The sequence below is a fragment of the Varroa destructor genome, unplaced genomic scaffold (assembly GCF_002443255.2).
Source record: "Varroa destructor unplaced genomic scaffold, Vdes_3.0 BEIS01000007.1, whole genome shotgun sequence".
Taxonomy (NCBI): domain Eukaryota; kingdom Metazoa; phylum Arthropoda; class Arachnida; order Mesostigmata; family Varroidae; genus Varroa; species Varroa destructor.
Genome location: NW_019211460.1, coordinates 36,813,305 through 36,838,076, shown reverse-complemented (window position 1 = coordinate 36,838,076; position 24,772 = coordinate 36,813,305). Strand labels below are relative to the sequence as shown.

The window sequence follows — 24,772 nt, the reverse complement described above, 5'->3', positions numbered from 1 at the left end:
TGCAGTCTTAAGACAACTGAAACCATATTAAGCAATTTCAAAAGTTGGATGGTTACATGGGGAGAATTTTGAAGTTTTAGATTGGCATCCTTGACCGCATTTTTTTGGCAACGTAGACCGTTGGGTCATCCGGCATCTCTTCGAAGTAGAATTGAAATAATGTAAAACCATGTCAACATGAAGGTCTATATCATACAGTAAAGCAAGGTGAAGCTACATAACGAGCTTTACGCAATATGATCGCCATCACGATCAACTGTAGCCGCGGAATGAGAATGATCATTTAATGACACGTGTTGTACACCTGATGTCGATGCGATGACGCTACATTACTCGTATAGTCTGAAGACGATCACATATTGCTCCCAAGGCAGTCATATACGTAAACTCCAATGTATTGACTATTGTAAAAGCAATTTGTCATCAATCTATTTAAAAAAAAGTTCTAAATCAAGATGGGGCGGGTCTTTGGGATAAAACGTCTACTTACTTGAATCTATGTTATGTTAACAGATGTTAATGATAATAGCCTAATGCTACTTATTATGAAACTAACTCCAAACTTCTGTCTCTAAATCTCAACGTGCCTTCTAATTTCAGTCTGTAATAGTATATAGCTTATTAGCATTTTCAAGAAAAAATTTTACACATTTTATGTGAAACATTGCTTTCGTCTATGGTTATATCATCAGAAAATTTCAAGGGAAAGTACCAGTGCAGTTTATGAGCTTATTACCGTAAGAGAAATAAAATTTCACTAACTTAATTATGGTCAGCTAAGCCTGCCGAAGATGCAACAAGACAGTCGCATAATTTGAGTTATGTTTTGACTTCAAAATACGATTCTCGGCTCACTCAAAAGGAAACTATAAAGCTTTTATAAAAGACAAATAAAAAACGGGTAAAACATTTTATTTTATATTAATGCCTTTTAGTAATGCATATAAATAAACCATTGTCTACATTTTATGAGGCAGTTTTTGAGAACTTGTATGAACTGCGGTTAATGGCTCTCTTGTAAATGTTTTACAATCTGACTTATTAAGGAATCCGGCATAAAACTCCTGCGCTGTCATCTTTCTTCTTCCCTTGACAGTAACGTGCTCCGCCCAAACCCAGCCATCAATACAACGAACTGTGAGAAGACGCCGTTTTTTATGGTAAAAAGCATAACCAGGGGGAACTATACCATTGATAAGAGTGTCACTTGTATAGGCATTCTCGGCGGCTGAGTTAGCTTCTCGAAGTATATCGTTGATACTTGGATCTGGAGGCCGTTGACTAAGAGGCAGCAGGAAAAGACGCAGTTTCCATCTTCCATACCAACACGTTAAAGGCTCGAAATCAGCAACCGCTCGTCGCCGGCAGTCCACCTGTCAACAGCCTGTCTTGTATATTACCATTAGTATAGAACCGTAACTATCATATCGTTTAAACAGTGAATGTTTACAATACGCAGATTTTTACAGAAATATTTGAGGGTCATAAATGACAAAGAAACTGCAATGTTGTTTTGCTTAAAGTTATAGTGAATATGGTTTATCGTTCACATGAACGACAAGGTAAACAGGAAGCTTAAATCTGAAATATCACCTTCACCTGCTGTTTGTCGTTTTGGCGTACCTAAATGATGAAAGAAAGCTGTGATGTAAAGATGCTTCTTACCATCAAGCTTGCACCAGCGACTAGGATAAAAAAATGTTTCAAATTCTGATTTGAGCTCGCTCAAAGGGACTATGCAAAAAGAAAAGCTGGTACAGGTCGAAGCCGGATATCACCCGTTCTGTTTAGCTACCTAGTATAGATCGGATAATATACGAGCTTACATAGCACTAAACGAAAGATTACTTCGCTGTGTCAAGCTTACCTGAGTAATAGTTTGTCGAAAATCGAGAACTCCCATTGAAGGATTAACCTTTGGAGCTTTCGTGACTCCGTCTTCACTTTGCGGACGAGCGTTAGCAAGCAAGCCTTCCACGTCTGACATGAATTCTACGAGCAGGCTGGCACCTCAAAAATATAAACGCGAAACGTTATATGTGTAAACATCATTTCGCTTTCAATGTGTTTTCGCTAAGCAATGATGTAGACGGTTAATATTCTATGTTCGTTGGTGAGAAAAGGATTCTAAATCTACCACATTGTGGTCGCCAAATAATTTCTTCCTCAAAATAATTCCCAGTAACACTTGTTATTTTTCCACTGGCATAACAGCTAAAAATAGGTTTCGTGGAAATGGAAAAATGCATACCCGAGACGTTATAAGTGTTAACAAATTATTTTTTTTAACTCGAAAAACCCGAAACAGAATTTTCATTTGGGTCCGTTTACAGATTAATATTTCCAGGATAAATACAATAGATAAACGAGTTTTTGGGTTTGCTTCGTTGCATTTAAGAAGGCACCGAATAGTCTTACCCACTTGATATAAGCTTATTTGTGAATGTTGTGAAACATTCACTTGGTATGACCTCCAGATTGCACTATGTTTACAAAGTGCCCGGCACCCGAGATGAGCTACAACTCTACAACGTGTAGTGATACCTTTCAAGCAAGACAGATTTTCACCATTAAAAAAATATGATAAGCACTAAATGTATTACAAAAAAAAAAAATTGTTTTACAAACTTCAATTGTTAGATAAGAATAAGGAGCAACTGTTTTGTATGTGTTAGAGACGTGTTTGCGTTTACCTGCTCTAGCAGAAATACGCTCGAGATCGACGTATTCCAAATCTCGAGGACTTTCTTTAAGTAAAGTTTGGTTTATGATAAAGCCCGTATCAAAGCGATTTTGAGCCACTGTAATAAGGGATACGCCAGCCCGTTCATCATTTGCCAGAATTGTGTGCACTAAAGGGGCTGCTCCTCGCCACCGAGGCAGCAAACTCGGATGTACGTTCACCATACCATGTGTACATGCACGAATACAGGCTGCAGGAATAAGTTGCCCAAATGAAACTACCACACCGAGATCGAATTGTCCTTTTGGTACAGTAAAGGGCCAATAATGTATTGTAAGTCCAGCATCTTTCGCCACTTGCTGCACAGGACAGCGCCGTTTCGTAACAACAGCTAGAGGGAGTTTGAGTGACAGAAGAGCACGTAGTGATGCTAACGAAAAGTGATCCGAGCCGTAGAAAAGCAGCCGTAATGTCTTGCGACCGAGCCAAGAGGCCATGCCTTGCCACACGGAGGGAGCTTTATGCCCCAACGTTTTGCTGGAAAAGCAACACAAATACTGTATAGAACTTGAAGGTCCATCGACAGCTTTTGAAGATCATATATATATACATATATATATATCGCTTTTCCTTTTTTGTCTTTATATGCGCCATTTAGATTTCACAAATAAAGTATATGATACTATATAAATGAACACAGAATTTAAAAGCATTGAATTATAACAGTTTTAGTAGCCGGGATATACAGAGGTGAAATGCGCCTCATTTCTGTACAGTGCTGAAGCAGTTTGAAAAAGTTAGGAGATAAGGTACATGACCACTTGTTTAACATATATATACTCAGTTTTTGAAATAATGTATCTGATCTTTTTCGACACAGATTTTGTTAGGTCAATATTGAAGGAATCACATTTGGACCGGTATTCTTAATATGCTTCACTAGATTTATATAAAAAGAAGAAAAACAGGAAAAATCTCTCACCACTATTATTAAATAAGATGTATCGTATCTATAGAATCGTATTAGTCCAAGCTTCCGCAATCATCATGTTAACATGTGTAAGAAACACCATAAATTTTGAAGGTCGCAGAGATTCAACAGGAGTTTCCGTTAACCTGGTTATGGACATCAACAGAAACTTTTTGTTATAATTGATTAAGGTAAAAGTGCATTTAGGATACCTACTGATTAAACTAGTCGAGTCAATTCGGATGATTATAACAAAAACGATTTCTGCAAGAACTCCCGTAAAGTAGGTTCAGTAATTTCGGAGTTATGCGACTATATTGTGAGGCTTGTAGTTCAAGTTCTGTTTACCTGACCGCGTGATGCTTCGACAATTGAACTGAGCCTGTAAGACTGTTTTGTGCACCAAGATTCAAGATAACTCAACCGTACAAATTGCATTTCAAAGAACATAAATGTAGGTTTTATTTTTTTAAAGCAATGCGGTGTACGATGTTGTTGCCCTCAAAATCATCTGTGCGCGAGTTTTGATATGAATGAAAACAGCATTCGGTGCTTTTGATTTAATCGACGGAACTCTATACTTTAGAAATTGCATTATATTTTCACATTACTTTAACCAGCAACCCAACACATCTATGAATAACGTTCAATAGCTTTTTTCATATTAGTCCTAACCTAGAGTATGCAAGCTAGATATGAGCGGCAGAACCACTAACAGTCCAAGATTTGTTTTATCGGAAAATTTAAAATTTGGCGGTCAAAGCTTTGTAAATAGTCGTACTCTCTAAATTTCGGTGTGGTACAAGCGTCGTATCAACATCAATTGGCCACTCTAGAAGCAGCCGCACGTGCGAGGATTTGTCGAGGGGCTTACATATTACGGGATCTAGACAGTTACAAACTGACGAGTGGTCAAGCGGTTTTTTTATTTGCATCGTTGTGAATCGTTGGTCTTGTTGCGTCGTGTAACATCATCACAATGACGAACGGTGTTGAGACTGAGAAGCAGGAAGTGAAGCTAAGCCTCGAGCAACTTCGTGAAAAAATCATCTACCAGGTTGAGGTAGGTTAAAAATGAAACAAAAATATAGAGTCAATATTATTATTATGAATTCAAAAAGTGTAATACAAGAGAATTTCATGCCTTCCCTCGGTGCATGCTTTAGAACCTCGCTCGAGCAGCTGCGCCATGCTATGGCGTACATCGTTGCAATTTGTAGTCGTCGTTTCTGCCGTTTGAATTGAGACATTGCCATCTTGGTGATGAACCGGCGCGAGTTGGAAACGCGTTCTTTTTTCAAGTTATTCTGTCTAAAGATGTAAATGCAAAATTCAAAACGTTGACTTGACAGCTGGAATACCCGGTACGAACTTGGTGAGCGTTTTGGGCAAGCCTGTTTATGGCACAACGAGCCGTATCTAATACGCGCTACATGTCACCACTATTAATGATTTGCTCGATTTTGCTTGCAGTTCTATTTTGGTGACTACAATCTGCCAAAGGACAAATTTCTTCTTCAAAAAATTAAGGAGAACGAGGGATGTAAGTATAAGGCTCTCGTACCTGAGATCACCTCATTATGACAATTTTCTTCGAATAGATAATATTAAATCAACAACATTTGTAATTAAATGCACTGACGATACAGAACCGTTTTCTGTGTTGTTGCAAGGGAAATACAACGAACGTGCGATGTGATTGACCCATGTGAAAAACAAAGTGAAATCATGGTGTCCATTATTCGGCGTGCCAAAGAAGGAACATAATGTTACCTGTTAACATACATATTTGTTCATTTTGCCTACGCATTAGAATGACATTCGTGGTATAGGTCAGTTTGATAAAATCCAGCAATTAGCGTACACTGAAAATTACTGACGCATTTAATTCTTCATTTTTTTTTTTTTACAAATCCCCATTTTTTCGCGGGGATAGGAAGCTTAACATAGATTTAAAAACATCCACGCCTGGTTCACTTTTTGTTTTATAAAACTTAATAAGTTAAAAACAAAAATAATAAACAAAAAGTGAACCAGACGTGGATGTTCTTAAATTTATGCTAAAATAACTTAATAAGTTATTTTAGATGTTCTTAGTATTGATAATTTTTTACGTTCACTTTGAGCTACTTTCGCCGGTGACGCGATGTTCAGTCGTCATTGCAATTATATTTAATAGTCAGAGAACAGATAAGGCCTTGTGTCGGGAGAAAATAAGAAATTTTGAGTTTATTCCTAATGCCCTTCAAATATGTTTAATATTTTAGGGATCGAAATGGACACTCTCCTTACGTTCAACCGCCTAAAGAGCCTCACGACTGATAAGGCTGTGATTAGCGATGCCTTGAAGGCTAGTGATCACGGTATCGTAGAGGTATCTGAAGACAATTTGAAAATTCGTCGCAATCCATCGAAGCCTTTGCCAGAATCGTTTAAACAGGCCTTTGTCGACCGTACCGTATACGTCAAAGGCTTCCCTAAAGATACAACCTTAGATCAACTGATTGATTTCTTCCGGCCGTATGGCTCAGGCTGCGTCAAAATGCGCCGTTTCTCGTTTAATCGTCAATTCAAAGGATCTGTTTTTGTTCTTATGGAAAGCGAAGATGCCGCTAAAAAACTGAGAGATACGAAGGAATTAAAATACCAGGATCAGGAGCTTATACTAATGATGGCTCAGGAGCATGCCGATAAGAAAGCGGCCGAGAAGAAAGATGGGGGCAAAAAACGCAAGAGCGATGAAACAGCGGATGGTAATGATAATGATGAACTCAAGGAAATGGCTCGAGTTGAGGAGATGTATCAAAAGATGGACAAGAAACCTGGGGTCTTTCTTCATCTGACGGGATTCCCTTCAGGCAACGAAGTGACTTTTCAGGATATCAAGACGCTTTTTACTGACGCAGGCTTTAAGGTTGGGTTCGTTGAATTTACCAAAGGCAACGAGGAGGTTAGTGTTAACTAGCTTGGTGGACTGGCGCACTTATTTTGTTTATCTAGTCGAACTGACGTCGAGATAACGTCTCAGTCGAAATCCAAATCTGTTTTAAGCAGCTTTAACACGTACATTTTGTCATACCGCTATTAATATAACATTTATCATTTTTCCATAATATAAATACTTAGCTGGACATGAGACTTTTTGGGTAATAGCTTAAGAGATGGAAAGGAAGCTGCATTTAGGTGCCGCGTTCCAACCAAGCAAGCTGTTATTACATAAGGATTTAATGATAGGTGTATTATGCTACCAAGTTTGTTCCTTTTTTGAAGTCAAATGCGGTTACATTGGTTAATTCAAAGAAAAGGAAAAGCCTGTAGTTACACTTAGCTGGGCTAATTTGATCATATTATGAAGTTGTATTGTAAAAATACATATGTAAAAAATAAAGCATATACGTATATGCTATATAGAATTTGATATTTCATCAAATTTTGGGTCCGAGTGAAGACGCGTCGAATCTGTTTGTCCAACCATGCGCACTATTGAATAAAATATTACTTGCAGGCAATGGTTCGATTTGAGGAAGACAACGGTGCGAAATCAGCAGCTGAGAAGCTAATCAAAAACGGTAACTTGACTATAAAGGAGATTTCGCTAAACGCGAAAGTTCTTGAAGGTGACGAAGAAACGACGCAGTACCGCAAGCAAGCAGAACTTAAAGCTACTCGTTTCCAAAGTAAGTCAATCTACAGTTTAAATAATAGGTTGCTGCTGAGGGTCGTCTTGCTTAGATAGCAAAATCCTATATCAAGTTCGAATCTTCGGCTGCCTCTTTCAAAAAACCTGCGATTTTAACGTTTGAAACAGTTATTTAAGACTAATTTAATAATTCTAATTTAATTTAACGATTCCTGTTTAAGTCTTTAATATGACTTAAACAAGAATCGTGATTATTTGAGATAGAGAATCGAAGGTGGCTAAGGAATAACTTTGTTTTTTATAATTTTTTATGATTTTATCAAAATTAATTTTAGAAGAACCAGGATAATTTCCTGAGAAAAAAGATGAGATATAACAAATATAGAAAAAAAAAACATTACAAAAGAAATTATAAATCCAAGTCGTAATACTGTCTGTTACTCAAGTTTTCGATGTTCCTATACTTCTCGATAATTTTAAAATCAGTTTTCAGTACGTTTTTTTCTGGTTTGTATATACAATTATTCTAAAGCCCGGACTCGAGGTAAATCTCGCAACCTGGATAAAACGTTAACCTGGGCTTAGTACAACAAAGATGAAGCTTTCTAAAGTATGTATACAATTATACGAAATGCATCAAATAATATTAGTTTTTAAATTAGATTTGCTTTTGTTGCAACTGGTCTTCCTACTATTTCGTAGGTGACCGCAACAACAGAAAGCGTGCCGGACAACATCGCCAGCAAGGATATCGAGGAAGCGGTGAGTTGCACGGCCCGCTTAAAACAATTCATCTTTCACCACTATTAAGCACAACACGCATGCAATACACATTGTCCCACCGTTTCGGTGTTTCACCGGATTCCTTGGTTGGTCATATGACCAAATCTTTACAGATTTCTTCACGGTGACTTCTTCTTAGCTTGGCGTGTAAAGTAGTGATTGTTAATTCCGTCTTTGGCTCTATCTGCCTCAACTTTTTCCAAAGTTACAAATCTCGTTGATTTAAAATAATAGAAAACATATATTATCATTTTTGCATGTTTAATGCGGAAATGAGATCTACGATATGCGCGTTGGTGAAGGTGTTGCTTCTTTGTTTTCCTACTCTGGTCATATGGAGCATGCTATCCTAATTCTTATTTGACCAATGTGTCGAAAGTAAGGATGATGAGTGTAAGGGAGATGTGATGAACAACAACATAACCGCGTCAGTAATGTCGCCCCCCATCTGGGGTGAGATTGGTGGCTCGGGGGTCCCCCAGAATTGGTAATAAGAAAAAAGCACGACTAAAGACGGTACTAATTTTATTAATGAAACAATGACAACGGTGCCCGATATCTCGTGCCATCTACTGTCACTCGGTCCTCTGCTTCTCAAAAACTCACCTGCACTCACTACATGTCAATACGACTACGCAACTCACCGCAAAAGTTAACGGTCTGTTGGCTGTACTCCCTTGGTCGTGAACCGTCCCGCGGGCCGGTTCAAACTGTGCTCAGTAATGGATGCTGGTAAGTGGTCATGCGGAACGTGGCCTGAGTGAGAAATGGCAAAAGAGACGGGCGGTGGAGGAGCGGAGTCGTTGAGTGTCGGTAGATGAGCAAATCGAGCCGCTGTGATGTTAAATCGGCATCGAGATTATCGTCGGTTATTGTTGTAGTCGTAGTAACCAATGGGACCACTCTCCGCTGTGTTTGCTTGTTTCGCAGATCTGTTTTACATCTGGTGATTGAGCTGTTCAACAAGCAGAAAGAAAAAGAAAGAACAGTGAGAGAAAGAGACAGTGAGTGAGTGAGGGAGACACACACAGCAACCCAACAACAACAACACCAACAAGATCCGATCTTCGACTCAACCTTTAGGTGTTAAACGCAACCGCGGCGGGAGGGGCGACCGTGACGGACGTCGAAGCATTAATTCGATAGAAACGACAACTGCCAGCAGCGACGAACCTAGCGAGAAACGAGGCAAAACAACTATCGACCCAACTGATACAACCACCACGTTGACTTCAGCAGCTCCTGAAGCTTCTGCTAGCCAAGCTGATAAACCAAGTGACAGCAGCAACGAAGCAGCAATCCCCAACGACGCTCCAGCCGGTGCAGAGTAAACACTTCAGCTACGATGCTAAATCAAAACCATGCCGGACAGAGAAAGTAAATGCTGTATAAACAGAAAGGAAATCGCGACATTGAAGCGGCACTGCTGCACCACGAGACGAACCTGTACGCTTACTTAAGGGCATATATATATATATATATATATATATGCGGTCACTCGAGTATTTTGGGTATGCATACGGATTGCAGTCAAATTGGTTTGAATTTACGTAGTAGGGAACAAATGAGTCAAGGTGGTTTATTAGCTGAAGTAAACAGGTAAACAGTTAGTCCTAGCGTGCGGTAAAAAGATCGTTCCCATCCTGAAGAAGATACGCTGTGCTTGTGTTGTGTGAGTATATCGGTGGGAGCGGCCGGTTAGAAAAACAGCAGAGTTAAAGGGTCTTTGAAAAACGAAATACCCTTGGCAAACCAATAAAACAGGCTAATAGTGGTGGAAGGTTGAAATACGGCAATTTCATTACCTTGTTTTTCATCCCACATTACTTATCTCTGCTACCCTCTGCAAATTTGTTTTCCACTGCGAGAAGAACCACTACTCCGCTCTATTCTCGGCACTAACGATGTTATCATTACTATTATATAATATGGAAGAACTATTATGGTGAGGTTATTTATTTCTGACCCTTGAGGAGTAGGACCAAATTTCACTCATCAACGGCGTTTTTTGCTTGGCCGGCGATCGTACCGGACGACTGTAAATATATATATATATATATATATATATAAAATACCTTATAATAAGCAGTTGTATACGATATGTTATAAAACAAGAGGAGTTTAAGTAAGACTAACACTACGGATATACTGAATGAGGGTAAAAATTACTATGAAGCTCCTGGGGGTAGTAAGATGTACTGAGCACGGGCAAGTAGGGCGAATTATTGAATTTGATTAGGTAAATCAAAATAGTAGTTGAGAACATTCATTGGAAAGGCGGGAAGGGTCTGTTGCAATAGCGATGTAAATTGTGAACAGTTCTGTGGAGTAAAAGTTGAGGGCTGTGTGCTGCAGCAGCGTATGTTGAATTGCTAAAATAAACAGATGAAAAAGACACATTTTGTCTCCTAAAAGCTTGTTTTTTTTGTGACGGTTGTGTATGCGTCTAGAGATGGTCAAATTCTCAAGATGTCTTTATTAAATTTAATAATGTACTTGGTTAGAATGGGATTCTAATTCTTTAGAACTAATTCGTATCTTCTTGTTGACATGGTCTATGTTTAACTCGACAACCACGCTTTCCCATGGTCCTTCAAAGCTGTTATGTCCTGCTGGAGTTTTTTGCTAATTTGCTGATTGTTGTCCTTTCGGTGCATATGACCTTAATATCGCTCAAATTTCGTTATTTGAAACTATGTAAAAGACGCTCGAAAAATAAACTTCTCGTGTTTTACGACGAGCGACCAATAATTTAAACTGGAACAAAGTTCGAATAATTTCAAGACAGAGGACACGCAAAATTGAGTACGGTTATGAAAGATCTGCCCTTTTTCCTGATTGAATGAGCTCATTTCGAATCAGGGATAATTTCCAAACGGGTCACGCTCGTTGTGTAATAATCTTGTATCCATCATAAGCGACTAATTATCTGCGCATCCTCACAGAATCGCAGTGATCTTTTCGATCCATGAAATTCTTGTTAATCAAATTGTAGCTAATAAGCTTACATCAATCTATCTGTCGAACATTGGTTTTGGGCTCAGAAATATATTCGCGGAGTCGCATGTCATCAATTCTCACATAGATATTCAGTATTTTGTATAGACCCCGAGCATTGTTAGAATTCTCTTATATAGATTTTTGGCATGCCGTTTCGACATTGACTTAGATTCGCGATGGGCAATTCCTTTAAGTAGATCTGGTTAGTCACTATGGGTTTATACAACGCTGTTCGATTGCATCACCTTAAAATACCACATGCATGTGCTACTTTACGCGCTTGAATTCAGATATATGTCGAAGGTATGTGAGATATGCAATAAACTTTACCATTACCTTCTCAAGCCCGAAACTATATGGAACGTCCAAAGATGGCTCATCACAGACACTGCTTACATTAAGAAACCCAACTATAAAACCCTTAGATGTGCCTAAATTTATAAAATGTGAAGGTAGCTTTTATGTTCTGGGCTTTGTAAATTTTCAGATAGACGTTTTTGATGACAATATGGATCCTTTGCATCTTGTTAGTAAGTGAGGTAAGTTTTGTGTGGTACCTCTTATGCAAGCATATTTCACGCTGTTCATACCTCATTATAATGGTATTAATATTTAGGAGTTTGTAAAATTTTAACGATATACTGTTACGATACTACTGTTTTCTCATTCTATGTAAAATATTGAACTAGAAAAAGGAAAAAAAAAGTTGTCTTACTGCTAAAATTTTCAAACTTCCAAATAGCAATGAGTGTCGCAAATATTGATAGAGAAGCTTACTGAACTAATTGCGTTATGTGCAGACCAATATAACTTACGTATCTCGTTGCCTTAATGCTGAGTTCGTTAATAAACGAAATAACAAGCAAAACCGCTCCATCAATGATATAATCCGACAAGCCACCGCACATATATCCATAAATTCTTCGGATCATTTAGGGACGTGGCAATGTTAATTTAAAGGTTTGGTTATATCAAAGCGTTTCAGCTTGTCAACTATCACGATTAACTAAAGCGCAACCGATTCTTCACTATTCTAGAAGCCATGTTCACTAGTAATATTGTGAAAATACATAATTTTAAAACTAAGATCAATTGAAATGAACGTGTAAACTTCAAATGCATACGAATGCTAGTAAAAAAATTGGCAATAGTGTGAAGCGCTTTACTTTTTTTTCTCGCTTCCAGTAGAAATTTGGAGTTAATAACAGACATTTCCAGTGAAAAATGTCTGTTATTAGCTTCGAAACGTTAAAAGTAACGTTTTATACTCTGAAATGACTAGACAATTATTGCGTGGAAAATACTTGTACTGTCTTATCTCTAACAGTGACTATGTAAGGCTTCTCACATGCACCTACGTGTATTATACATGGTGCATACTTATATAGGCTGCGTGGCAGCAGTTATAGTGTGGCATGCTAGTGCTCTCTAGTTAAGACACATGAAATTCAAATCCTGTTTCGCCGTTTAGAGAACTCCGAAGACTTTGTTTATACATCCCAAAAAGGTTTTTTTTTTAAAAAACAGCGTATGAAGATATAGTGGAAAGAGCCCACTATACCCTAGCCTAAATTTAAAAAACAAGTATGTTTATTGGTCATTCAAATCCTTTTGCGTGTGTCGTAGTACTATGCAAGAAGCACGCATAGGTATTTTAAATACTCGTTTTATTCACCTTTAATTTGCCACAGTTCCCCGTTCCAATTATATGCGTAATACGAGTTGAAGGGGTGACCATTAGCACATCTCACTTGTAATGACTATTTTAGTTATCTATAATGCTAGGTTATATCTAAAAAGCATCCTGTCTACGACAATTATTTCTGGGGCTCTTCGGAGCCTTCAATTTTCCCGATCGGCACATCCTCTGAGGCGCGAAAATTGGGAAATACTTCCCACGGAGTCTTGAGGTCAAATTTACGAAACTCTTGCGTTAATTCAAGTGGCTCTACAACAACACGTTTTACGTCATCATCATAACGTACCTCTACATACCCACTAAGCGGAAAGTCCTTCCTGCAATAGAACGACATAGACACGGTTAAGATCGACCTTTTATTGGAGCGGCATTTAAACCTAAATATTTACGTTAAAATTACATTCGACCTCTTAGGTTATATACACAGATAACAATAAAAAAGGAGTTTGCGATTTCTCATTTTGAGACAAAGAAATTTGGCTAAAGGGTAATAAGAATAAAGTTATGCATAGAAAACGTACCTCTGGGGGTGACCTTCGAAACCGTAATCAGTAAGAATTCGGCGTAAATCAGGGTGATTCCTGAAAAACACTCCGTACATATCCCAGATTTCTCGTTCGTACCAATTTGCGCCCTTGAAGATGTGGCACGCGGAGTCGATTGGTGTCAGCTCGTCAGTATAAGTCTTCACTCGAACGCGTGAGTTAAAATTAATTGATAGAAGATTATAAACGATTTCGAACCTGGTCATATTCAGAAAAGTAGAGGATAAATTTGTCATTAGTTTAAATGAAAACTACCTTTCCGAAAAGCATGACAAATGTTTTCTTAATAATGGCAACACTTCTTTATTATAATCGAAAGTTATACCTGATGCGAAATCGTCACTGATGTGAAGACATCATAGCTGGCAGACGCTTTATTTGTGTTGATTCTATAGTAAACAGCTGTATACAATACATACATCGACGAAAATGTCTATTTGAACGGATTAGATAATTTGTACCAGACGTGTCAATTCATTTCCATACCATATTGGTGCAATTAATTTCCATACCTATTTTTTCGGTTGGGAATATCCACTCCCGCGATGTCGACCAAGTTTGTGAATTGGGCCAAATGATGGTCCTTTAGGAATGACAACACCGGTAGAACTCCTTCGGGTGCAATCAAGAGCTCCAACTCATCTCCAGCAGTGAGCTGAACCTTTTGCACATACCGTGGAAGACACTCAGCACAATACCGGCCGAAATCCTGTTTGGTCCGTTTAAGAACATAATAGGAAGGGTATAGTAAGTAAAGAAATCTCTCTTTTCCATTAATATCATTATCTCCATGTAACTGTGCGAAAATTAATTGCTAACAAGAACTGTTGATGAAAAGGCTTCATCTGGTTAAATATAATATACACAACTTTGGTACTGCATATGTTATCAATAAAAATACCTACATAAGCCCGCAAGAAGTTTGACCACAACAAAATGAACCTACCGTCAGGCTTTCTCTGATGAGAGCATTTGGCTTACGAATAGTCGGATGGATCTCTTCTTTCGGTGTTTCGACAGTGCTCGTTAGGCGCTTGCAGATTAGTGAACCACTAGCTAATTCGGTCGATGGGTTTAATGAGGTTATGGCGCGGACTGGCCGTGCTGTGAACAGCCCAACTCGGGCCAGACGACCCAACATAATTTCTTATCGTTAGTCAAAACAGTAAGACTTTTACCTTGAACAAAAGTATGCTGCTGATAACACGCTATTGAAGAGGAGGTACAATTGTAGATCCCCTTAAATCGACCTCCTCTAGTAGCTGTCCTAGGATGATGGGTTCGTCCGCTCTATTTGCAAACAAAAAGGAGGCAGATAATAACAAATAATGTCATACGTCACTAGGCACAACAGATTTCGTGTTTCGCGGGCCAATCAGAAATTCAAACAACATCTATCAACGCGGACATTATACGGGACTAAAATCAGCGTTGTTACACTAGTTTGCTCACTCTTCGTTATAGATTGAGGCGTTCTAGAAAAGTCGAGCTCATGAGTAAGTAAAATTCGGAATAAATTGCTTGCACAGTAATACATCGCGTCGCATAGACATAATCATATCATGGCGGCACAGCGATCAATATTCGAGGGAAAGGACTTCTGTTCTTCTTTCGATAGATTTCTGCTCTTGACTGGACGTGAAACTGTCCTTCTTATGATGGAATTATCCTAGTTAATAAAAATCCATAAGAAGAGCTGTACTATTCTGTTATATTATGAAAAATACTATTTTTTCAGTGTCATTTCTAGCTATATTAGCTGTAACCACTGTTAAGTGTCGTTGGGTAAAGGCAACCCAAGCACCGTTGGGATTAAGCTGGAGAGGATGTACCTTGGCTGACACCAAAAATATAGATCTTCTAAGCGTACGACGATATAGAAAAAAGGTATTCATATTACATTTCGTTAAATTTAAGTTATTTGATAAATGACAACGTTTGTAATGAAAGAAGTAATTTGATAGCAAGCAGATCATTGACGCTGTGTACTAATCACCTGGTTTCTTCCTTTGTGAGGAAACCATTAAATTTTGGCTGATTAACTCATTGTCCAGTATCATAGGTGTGTTTTCTCTAGTCTTAAAAATAGATAGGGTATAACATAATTGAGTGGACAGCAAGAAGTTAGAAACATTTCAGAGGGAAACGAAGCCACCATCGTACTTCATAATTGGCTAAGCTATTTTGTGTGCTTCTGATTTGTAGATTTCATGTAGGGCTCAATAAATGTCCCGAACCTGGTAGTATGGTCAGATACCCTAGCATTCTTTTTCATTACAAAGTCTAAAATGAGAACTTTTCATATGCTTTATTTCTTAGACTATGTCTATGGATATTTCTACCTTTACATATAGATATTCATTATGATTATTCATTATCAGTCGCCGCGCTTACGGTTTTCATTCGAAATATAAACTGCTCACTAATCGTTTCCAAATATTTAGTTCTTAATCCTCAAGTAATTCTCTCAAAAAGTGATATCAAAATTAAAAAAAAAAAATAAAAAGTAACTAAAAAAATGATATTAACCTTGGGTCAAGCCATATTGGTAAGTATAAATTCGTTAAACTCTTGCTCACCTAAATTTTAGCCTAATGACAGGCCAAAAACCTAAATCGAGTAGGAATCGAATAGGAAAAAGTGCAAAAGAGGCTAAAAAGTCTAAAAGTCGAACTGGGAAATCCAATAGACAATTGATATTCTTTCTATGAAGCGGTCCTTATTTCCCCTTGAATTTTCGAGAAGCCGAATGATAACGTAGCAATAGCATAGACCGTCCATTTTGGGCAAAAAGGGAGTCTAGAATTTCAGTGGGGTTTGTTTAAGGTGGGAAAATTAGATAATGGCTGATTTTCCGTATATATATATATATATATATATATAGTATAACAACCATGCTGTTGATCATTAAATTAAGAAAAAAAACGCATCGTTCTTGGGAAATTTTATTGTTGCTCTAGCAGATAAGGTTCCCAACATTTGTTCAGCCACTCTTTGGACTTCTGGGCTATGAACGACATTTTGAATCAACATCACCCGTTGGTTTTTTCGGTAAAGTTTATAATTTCGGATTACTTTGCAACATAGTAACCTGCTGACTATTAATGACAATTACGTTACGCGCCGTTGTATTTGAATGTAATTAATGTTAATGATATAGCCACCATCATAAAGTACATCATAAGTTCACATCTATTCTTAAAGGATTCAACCAAAGATATTACTAATCCAGATTGCTATCACCATGTCGAATATTTGCTGAACTGTCTTTTTTACGTATTTTTTTCATCTTATCAACACATAACAGTCTGACATATAAAGTATAGAAAAAGGCGAACTATATTGGTAACACCCGGACAAAGATGCGATTTCGGCTGCTCAGTTCGTCCAGTTGAAGAGTTCGCGTAATAGACTATACTATATATAATTCGGAAACCTGTTCTTTTCCACGATGTGTTTGTTGTTTTGCTTTGGTTTATGCCTGGAACTAAAAAGTAGCAGATGAATGTACGCCCGTTATGATAAACAACCCCTTAGGATTTTCCTTACTTCGAATATACTACCCCATATGCATCAAAAAATAATAAAATTCCTAAGATGCTGACCAAAGACAAATTTCATAACACGTTTTTTCTTGTTTGCAATACTTTTCGATGCCCTACGAACTGCGTGCATGTCGTGCAACTGCATTGACTATGAAATACGTATATTTAAAACATGCTTTTTTTTTACGATGCGCTCTCTCTTAAAGCTGTTTTTTTTGTGTTGCGGCACTAGCAGGGTATATTTAACATGACATGTAAAAGTATTCACGAATGCATCTGTCCTTATTCATCCATTAGTACTATACCTGTAGCTACTATACATGTAAAATAATCGTCAGGGACAATTTCCATAAGCTTAATGAATTCTCTACTAAATGGTTTATCATTAATAAGAAATTAACGACGGTTTGCGATCAGCAAAACTATAGTCAGGTAACCCAGATTACGTCACACGAAGTATTTGAATTAAAAAAGTAATAGATTTATTTGAAGTCTCTAAATTGTACCCAAAATAGAGAAATATACAGTGCGTAAATGATTATATAATCCCTAAAATCTAACGCTTAATTTCAAACCCTAACAGATTTAACTGTATTGTTAAATATATCAATTAAATATACCTTCACGGCCACTCCCATGACACGGACAATGTTCCTTTGTGCTAACAGTTTAAGGGACATCGTATTATCTCACAACAAGTAACGTATATTCAGTAAAATAATTTAGCTATAAATAGACTTTAGAGACTTTGATTATTCAGCTTTAAATTGTATCGGTTATATGTGTTCTTGATTAATAAGAAATACCTTTTTTATTTGCTTTTGGTGAAATCATAAAAATTAAAAATATTACAATACGGCAAATTCGTCTGTCTGTACATATTGCAGGTTCCAATCGTTGCTATATATTATATAGTATTGCTCCTAGTTGTACAAGATCAAAAATTGCACTTATTCGAGAAGAGTAATGTCATTTGTTCTATTCTGATGCCATATAATAAGTACAAGCTTATATAAAAAAGGGTATAGCATGTGGTCAGCATGAAATCAAGTGTACAGGAGGTACCCTTAAGGCAAACCACCTCAAAATTTGACAATAAACAAATGAATCTCACGCCTCAGTCGATTCTTGCACTATACAATTTGCTGCTAATTTGATTTAAGTTTTAACTTGATTGGTTCGAACCAGCTGGAAAATGTATTTAGAGCTTACTGCACCATACTACACTGAGTCTTGACAAGCACTACTGTTTTCCCGCCGTCTAACGTGTGATGTTAGATTAAATCTTTCATGATGTCGACATATTGCAAAAAAATAGCTGCTTATGACCGTTTTCTGAAGGCAGCCAGTAGTGGCGAATGGTGGTCTTGAAAATGAGAGCCTAATCTTTCTTTTGAATTTCCTCATTCGAAAAAAACCCGAAATACATTTAACTAGACATGATCTAGCTGGCATTAGGGAAGAAATACAAAACGGTTCAAGTGCTCCTCTTGAAATCTGTGAAATTTTAATAGCATTTAATTTATTTAATTGCTATAGAGAAATAATGGCTTTAAAATGAAAGAATTTAAGCACTTTTTAACATCATATAAGGGGGGATCGTATGCAGCAGAGCGACTTGCTCTATATGTGTGCTTAGTTCTACGTTTTCGATTCACTGTATTGATATATATTGGTTAAATACATTGATAGTTGCAAGTCTTTCTTCAGTTCTTCACTGTTATAGTTTAACCTCTGCTATAATGCATCTAAGTTATGCATAACTCAGGCGTTGCTACGCAGTGGCAAAACAAACCCTTAACAGCAAGGTGTACCCCAGCCTACATAAAAATTTATGTACGGAGGAGCGCTGGTCTCTCAGTACAACTGCAGGTCACTTAGGGAAAGTTCGCAGCACCTAACAAGTCTATATATTTTGCATTGGAAAGGCATCCGCGGTCAGAGAATGAGTCTCAAATGGAAGCGTGAATTAGACCAAGAAGTTCCAGATAATGACTGGCTTCCACCGCGAAAGATTCCGACGCAAAATTTGCTGTGCCGTCTGCTTCAACGCGAAACGTATCCAGCAAAGTAAGTAAATACTACTCGTCTCGGAATCTTTGACCCCTTTTTCTCTCCAGTCGTGTTCCTCTGTACTTTGCCTCATATCAAATGGAGCGAGCAGATGCCGTGGAACACGTTCAAAATAAAAGAAAACACACTGGAATCGAACTTGAAAACTACCTACAACTTATTGGCCTCTGATTTTTCAAGTAAGAGTGAAATAAATTTCAAGTCGTTCACTGTACTTTATATTTGATAGCAGTTTTTAAGCAGTTCATGCGATTACAGCTAAAAAAAAAGGTATATTTTGACCAGAGAATGAAGTAAGAAGATTTAATTCGGAAGTTACTTGTAATTTATCTGCTAGGAAGTGTCAACAATACAATCAAATTTAATTGCTCGTATAAGAAAGATATTGCCTTAGAAAATATTCTTCACTGCTAATTCAGTTCATAAATGTGTACTAAATGATTCTTACAGGAAATGTTTAGCCGACAAGCCACATATATGTTTGTTGTATTATGGCCACTATATATGTTAATGGGCTGAAACAAGCAAGCGTCTCGTAACTGAAATTAGAGTCAGCTAAGCCTTTATTATTTGAGGGGTGAGATGAACGAGAAAGCGATCGAACGGAGAACACATTGTAAATTCTCTTGCTTTTGGTTCTCAAATAAAATGGTTTCAGGCAGAACGTGAGCAGTTCGTTAATATCTCGGCAACTGCACCAGAATGCCGTACCACGACACACGATCATGGCTGTTGACAAGCCATCCGTATTCCTCAAAAAGTTTTCACCAGATGGAAAATACTTGTTTGCTTTTTCGTCGGACCAGATGTGCATACAGATCTTCAAGTATTTGGTTAGTCAAACGTGTGCGAATAATTGTGTCAATGTTTTTTTTGCTCAAAATATACACAGGGAAATTTTCGCGCCGTATCGAAAGCTTAGTTGTTATAAATATCATATTTAACCTACCATCATATCATACTTACTATCACACCTAATTGAATCACTTTTAAAAAACTACTTAGCCCCAAATGACGTGCTATATAAGCTTTGAGGTTTTACCGAGTAGAGTACGGTTAGCAGCTATGGTTTCTTAATTCTTCAGGGTCCCCAAGGTGCAGCTTCACTTATCTACAACCTTCCTGGAGAGTTTACATATGATCCAGTTGTAAGCCATCAGGCTTTCGAGAAATGTTTTAAACGCGTTCACAACGTCGTGGTAATTAATGATGCTTCGGAACAGCTGAACCGAGAGTGTTCGGTTTTTACGGATGATGGAAAGTACGTTGTATGTAAAGTAGAATACATCAAATGAGGTACAAGTAATGAGGCTCTTTGGTTCGTTTATAGTAAAACGTTTAATTTTGCACCGACAGCACCTGTTTCTCGATGTTTACGTTTGTTTATTTTCTCCAGGGCATGAGGCAAATGCGCAAGAAAGGTAACACTACAAAATAGAGTCCAAGCAAAACAGTATCTCTTTTAGCTCATGCACCTTTGCAGGCAACTGAAAAGTTCCACTAGAAAACAAACAGTTGATTTTGTATCGAATATCCTGGTTGCTCAATCCACTGTTGTTATGTAGTAATCGTATAATAGCATTAATCGGAGAAGAAAGTTAGATTTTTCAACTGGCATCGTTTTGTTTTGCCTATCGATTATAGGTTCCTTATCGTTGCCTCCTCATGCTACCCTTCAACGGATCCGACTGAGCCACAGCTCTACCTTTCAAATGAATCTTTAGCCACGAACGGGCATGCGCCGTATGAAGACTATGCCTTTCATTTGGTTGACATTGAACGAGGCAAAGTTTGCGATCGCTTACAGTTTCGCGTCGATCGGATTCTGCTTACGCATAACTACGGCATCTATCTGTTTGCTCGTACACTGGCCATTCTTTCACTGCAACATCAGACCATCCACGTGTATGAGGTTACATCTGAGGGAACGTTCGCTAAGCGACACGAAATTGGCCGGTTTTGCTTTCCCGATGATGGGGAAATTGTATCGGCTGTCGAGCCAGTACTCGATGAGAATGGCTCCCCATATCCCCCGCGGGCTGAAGCATGCATAGCATCTCTTAAGCATCGTCTCCTTGCTCTTCTGTACAAAAAGTGCGAAGGTGATCCCCAGCAGATCAAGGAGTTTTGTCAACTTTTCGGGGCGATTCAACAATTGAAGATGGTAAAAATGCAACTACTTGATGAGGATCATCTGCTAATAAAATTCACCAAGGAAAAGGCTCTACTAAATCGGTCACAAGACGCAAGTGGGCCATCTATGTTCGCCGTCTACCGAATTTCCACCGCGGAAGTTCTTAATGTCTACAAGAACACATCTGAAGAGTTACTCGCCCTAGTGGATAACTTCTGCGAATATTTCCGTAATCTACCGCAAGGTTGCAGCCCATCGAATAATGTCCATTCGAAGTTGTTACAGCAACGGTTTAAGCAAACTATTCTACACGCTCGTTTCGGAGGTCAGCAGGAGATGGTGAAGCGCCTTTTAAGCCAATTGCCCGTTTCATGTCAGAGCTTTAACGCCAGTCCTTACCTTGATCTCGCGCTATTCTCCTATGACGATAAATGGGTATCAATGTTCGAACGGCCCAAAGCTTCAGGAGAATACCCAATCAAATTCTACAACAGAGATTCCGGTTTGCTCAGGTCGGTATATTCCTCTCCACTGTAGTTTCCATTAACAAAGGGTTTGAATACAGATAGACAATTTCTTATTATCCATTATTTGTTGAATAGGCGTTTTTAATATGAGAATTATATCAAGTCCTGTTGGAATAGATACCGTTAGACATCTATGTATTTGTTTAAGGTATTCACGAATATTTCGACGCTTTCCTCTGATACTATTAATATTAATTACGCATAACTATGATTCGGTTTTGTATTTTACCGTTTTGTTTTGATACCTGGATTTTCACCGTACGATTGCTAATGTTAGTTATCCATTTTTCCTTTTATTATTTTACAATTTCCATCTGCCAAGATAACAAACTATATCTAGAATAGAAATGGTACTTAAGTAGTCTGTGTTCCTTGTGTGTGTGATGTACTTAATAAAATAAATGTATAATTTCTTATTTTACGGACTTGAGTAGGTTATCGTAAGTATAGCTAAATTAATTACCAATTGCCCGCATGATAGTTTAATCTATCACTAAAAGCTATTCTGTTTTGCTAGGTACAAGATGCACACTGGCTTGCAGAATATGTCTTCAGGACAGCGATTGAGCGGAAAAAGATTAGCTGCGTTTACGTTCCATCCTTTTGACCCGTTCGTCATATCGGTGCAACGGGCTAACGGTGACTATATAGTCAACTTCCATGTTCCGAATGATAATCATCACACACAAACGCTATATGACGATAACGGCAGGTCAACGATGATGCTCGTCTGAATTGGCCATTATTACTACATACGTATAACAATAAGAATGATTAGGTTCGTCAATTAACATGTTTGATAGTTTATCTTACCTTTGCTTGACAATTACTCTAAACAGATTTTCAGTCAGTCTATAGCTCAGTTTTGCTCTCAGTTGCATGTATAGCTTCGATTTCTAGAGTACAAATAATTGTTAGTATATATTGACGATTCAGTCAAGAGTATACAAGATGTCAGAGTAACCCGCAGCTTGCCTGATTCATAAAAATATATCATTCAGGTAGCAATAAGCAGCTATCATCTGAATAAACAATACATATTTACACACGAGCAAGGGCAACGAAAAGAGCAGAAAATGTGATCGGAGAATATCTACGATTCTCCGATCACATTTTCTAATTAAAATTATTCCGAGTAGTTGTGTGTGAGGACGTATGCATTATGTTTTCAAAGCGTAAAGTGAATTAGCCGTCATTGCGTGTGAACGTACATTGGAAAAAGGTTCAACAGCCACAACAGTAAGTAATATGCGCCCCAGTCTGACTGTGAATGTGATAGATCTGATGTCTGTAGCGAGTCATTGGTTGCACGAATAACGGTGCGCTATACTGTACACTGATAGGCGTCTATTTTATTACTACAATAGTTATAGATAGTACCATGAGGAACTGGACAAGCTACGACACAAACACGAGAAGGAAACTGGTTTTAGATTCAAACTCTTCTGTTGGTTCGGATTCCACGATAAAAATAGGTTTCTTTCATCTTATGTGTTAACAATCATAAATAATAACCACCAACTCAAGACCTGCGTTTCAGTGATCGATCATAGGGTTGTGATCGAGAATTATTTGATACATTTGTTGCAGCAAGCGATCGATGAAACTGTTCCAAAAATATACACACAAAATAAATGAAACAAGAAAGATCGGATTTTCAACTTCGATCTCGAATCTTCAATGCAAGAAGTACTTTTCAGCTTAAAAATGGTGGTAGAACTGAAAAAGAGGCTAGCGAAAACGACTGAAAAAAATATTCGTTGTGAAGTAATTATTGATGGTTTTCTACGTGTAAGGAATATAGAGAGCTTTTCTAATAATTTTTCAATTTAAAAAATAAATTTTCAAAATTATGATACTTAACTCTCTGTTTCACGCTCCGAGTTGTTCCTAAACGATAAATTATCAAATTATTAGCATATTAATAATTTAACGTGCTCAGCGATCGCACGCCGAAAACTGGCATAAGTAAAAATAAGTTGTTTTTTTATACATACCTTTAGAAATCATATTATTGAACCAAAGATTATAAGGCATGCAACCTTGCTCTCAGTTTCGACAATATCTACAGGATGGCCGGGCTGCAGGCGAATTTTTGCTTATGCTGTTTCAAAGACTGAATCTGTGCAAAAAGAGATATTTGAGCGACATTTTTACTACACTCACATATGTTCAGCATAACTTCCATCACGATTAGAGCTTTAATGAATGACAGGCTGCTTCAAAACGTTCGTTTCGCAGATGTATGAACGTCTTCTTGGTAGATTGTACAGCTGCCATATGTGTTCATTAACAAAACATAAACATATTCAGCGATTCTCTAGCCGGCTTGTATATAAGCCGGTGCACCATGCTGGTAAAGGATGTAGACCCTTTGTTCAGGCACTTCGGCTGTCCATGATTGTAGTACAGTTTCTTAGGTGCGCAGAAATCAAACTTTCTTTGACGAGGCATTTAATTTTTAGAAGAATTATGGTGTTACGCCATCTCTTCAACCGGACACCACGTTCAGAACAAGAATATTAGCCGGAGAATTGGCACACTTCCTAACTCCTAAGCAATCCAGCAATCGCTTCGGTAGTTGATTTTTGTATTAAAATAAACATTTTCTCGTCAGGCAAGAATCGAAGACGACTCAATGCTTCATACTCAGGAATGAAGGTGAAGGTTTATTCACTTATTTAATTGGCTTTATTAGCCTCAGAGAGCAGCTTTCTGAGTTTCGTGATATATGACGTGCGCCTTAAATTTAGCTGTAATACGGTAGCCTTGTTCACACAATTTTTTTGTTAATGACCTGGTAGAAACAGAATGATTGTCAGAAATGCATCGACTGACCCTCGGAGCCCGCGTTGCCTTTTTGTCCGTCGCGGATTTTCCACTGAGCTATGCTAGAACTTAAATATGCTTCTTGTGCAATCAGATATATTTGCAAGAGGTTTTTCATCTTGGTGGATTTTATTTTTGTCTTGAAGAGATTAGGTAAGAGCTGATCTTCGCTCGAGTTTTAAATATTCTGCAATTGTACCGGTTTCGGACAAACGAATCCGTAAAACCGCAGAGTACCAATCAAAAAAAGGCCCGAGTTTAGTCCAGCTAGTCTGTAAAACTATTAATCAAACTGTTTTACTTTGTATGGCCGTATTGCGATATACCTTAGAATTTAGAGTACC

General features: G+C 37.9%; 4 protein-coding genes across 9 annotated transcripts; 2 read left to right on the top strand and 2 right to left on the bottom strand.

Moving 5' to 3' along the window:
* Positions 1-896: 896 nt before the first annotated feature.
* Positions 897-4,201, bottom strand: LOC111254183 (methionyl-tRNA formyltransferase, mitochondrial). Of its 5 annotated transcripts, none has more exons than XM_022814766.2 (6): positions 4,002-4,198; positions 3,666-3,799; positions 2,694-3,220; positions 2,419-2,544; positions 1,868-2,010; positions 897-1,373 (listed from the first exon to the last, which is right to left on the bottom strand). In XM_022814766.2, exons 3-6 carry the CDS (start codon positions 3,178-3,180, stop codon positions 960-962), a joined length of 1,170 nt encoding a protein of 389 aa, XP_022670501.1. In that variant the 5' UTR covers positions 3,181-3,220; positions 3,666-3,799; positions 4,002-4,198; the 3' UTR covers positions 897-959. The 5 variants fall into 5 exon arrangements, with proteins under 5 accessions (XP_022670501.1, XP_022670502.1, XP_022670503.1 ...); XM_086975699.1 differs by having other exon boundaries at positions 1,180-1,384; positions 4,002-4,201; XM_022814767.2 differs by lacking the exon at positions 3,666-3,799 and having other exon boundaries at positions 4,002-4,199.
* Positions 4,202-4,431: 230 nt separating this feature from the next.
* Positions 4,432-10,490, top strand: La (La autoantigen-like). Of its 2 annotated transcripts, none has more exons than XM_022814765.2 (6): positions 4,432-4,716; positions 5,127-5,196; positions 5,921-6,603; positions 7,159-7,330; positions 7,996-8,055; positions 9,007-9,302. In XM_022814765.2, the coding sequence occupies exons 1-6, from the start codon at positions 4,633-4,635 to the stop codon at positions 9,024-9,026; spliced, it is 1,089 nt and encodes a 362-aa protein (XP_022670500.1). In that variant the 5' UTR covers positions 4,432-4,632; the 3' UTR covers positions 9,027-9,302. The 2 variants fall into 2 exon arrangements, with proteins under 2 accessions (XP_022670500.1, XP_022670499.1); XM_022814764.2 differs by having other exon boundaries at positions 4,437-4,716; positions 9,160-10,490.
* Positions 10,491-12,726: 2,236 nt separating this feature from the next.
* On the bottom strand, positions 12,727-14,610 carry ND-30 (NADH:ubiquinone oxidoreductase core subunit S3). Its single transcript, XM_022816313.2, has 4 exons — positions 14,267-14,610; positions 13,833-14,029; positions 13,297-13,518; positions 12,727-13,092 (listed from the first exon to the last, which is right to left on the bottom strand). Exons 1-4 carry the CDS (start codon positions 14,459-14,461, stop codon positions 12,894-12,896), a joined length of 813 nt encoding a protein of 270 aa, XP_022672048.1. The 5' UTR covers positions 14,462-14,610; the 3' UTR covers positions 12,727-12,893.
* Positions 14,611-14,912: 302 nt separating this feature from the next.
* Positions 14,913-23,264, top strand: abo (de-etiolated protein 1 abo). Its single transcript, XM_022816305.2, has 6 exons — positions 14,913-15,207; positions 18,794-18,935; positions 19,597-19,771; positions 20,024-20,199; positions 20,583-21,584; positions 22,117-23,264. The coding sequence occupies exons 2-6, from the start codon at positions 18,811-18,813 to the stop codon at positions 22,331-22,333; spliced, it is 1,695 nt and encodes a 564-aa protein (XP_022672040.1). The 5' UTR covers positions 14,913-15,207; positions 18,794-18,810; the 3' UTR covers positions 22,334-23,264.
* Positions 23,265-24,772: the final 1,508 nt, after the last annotated feature.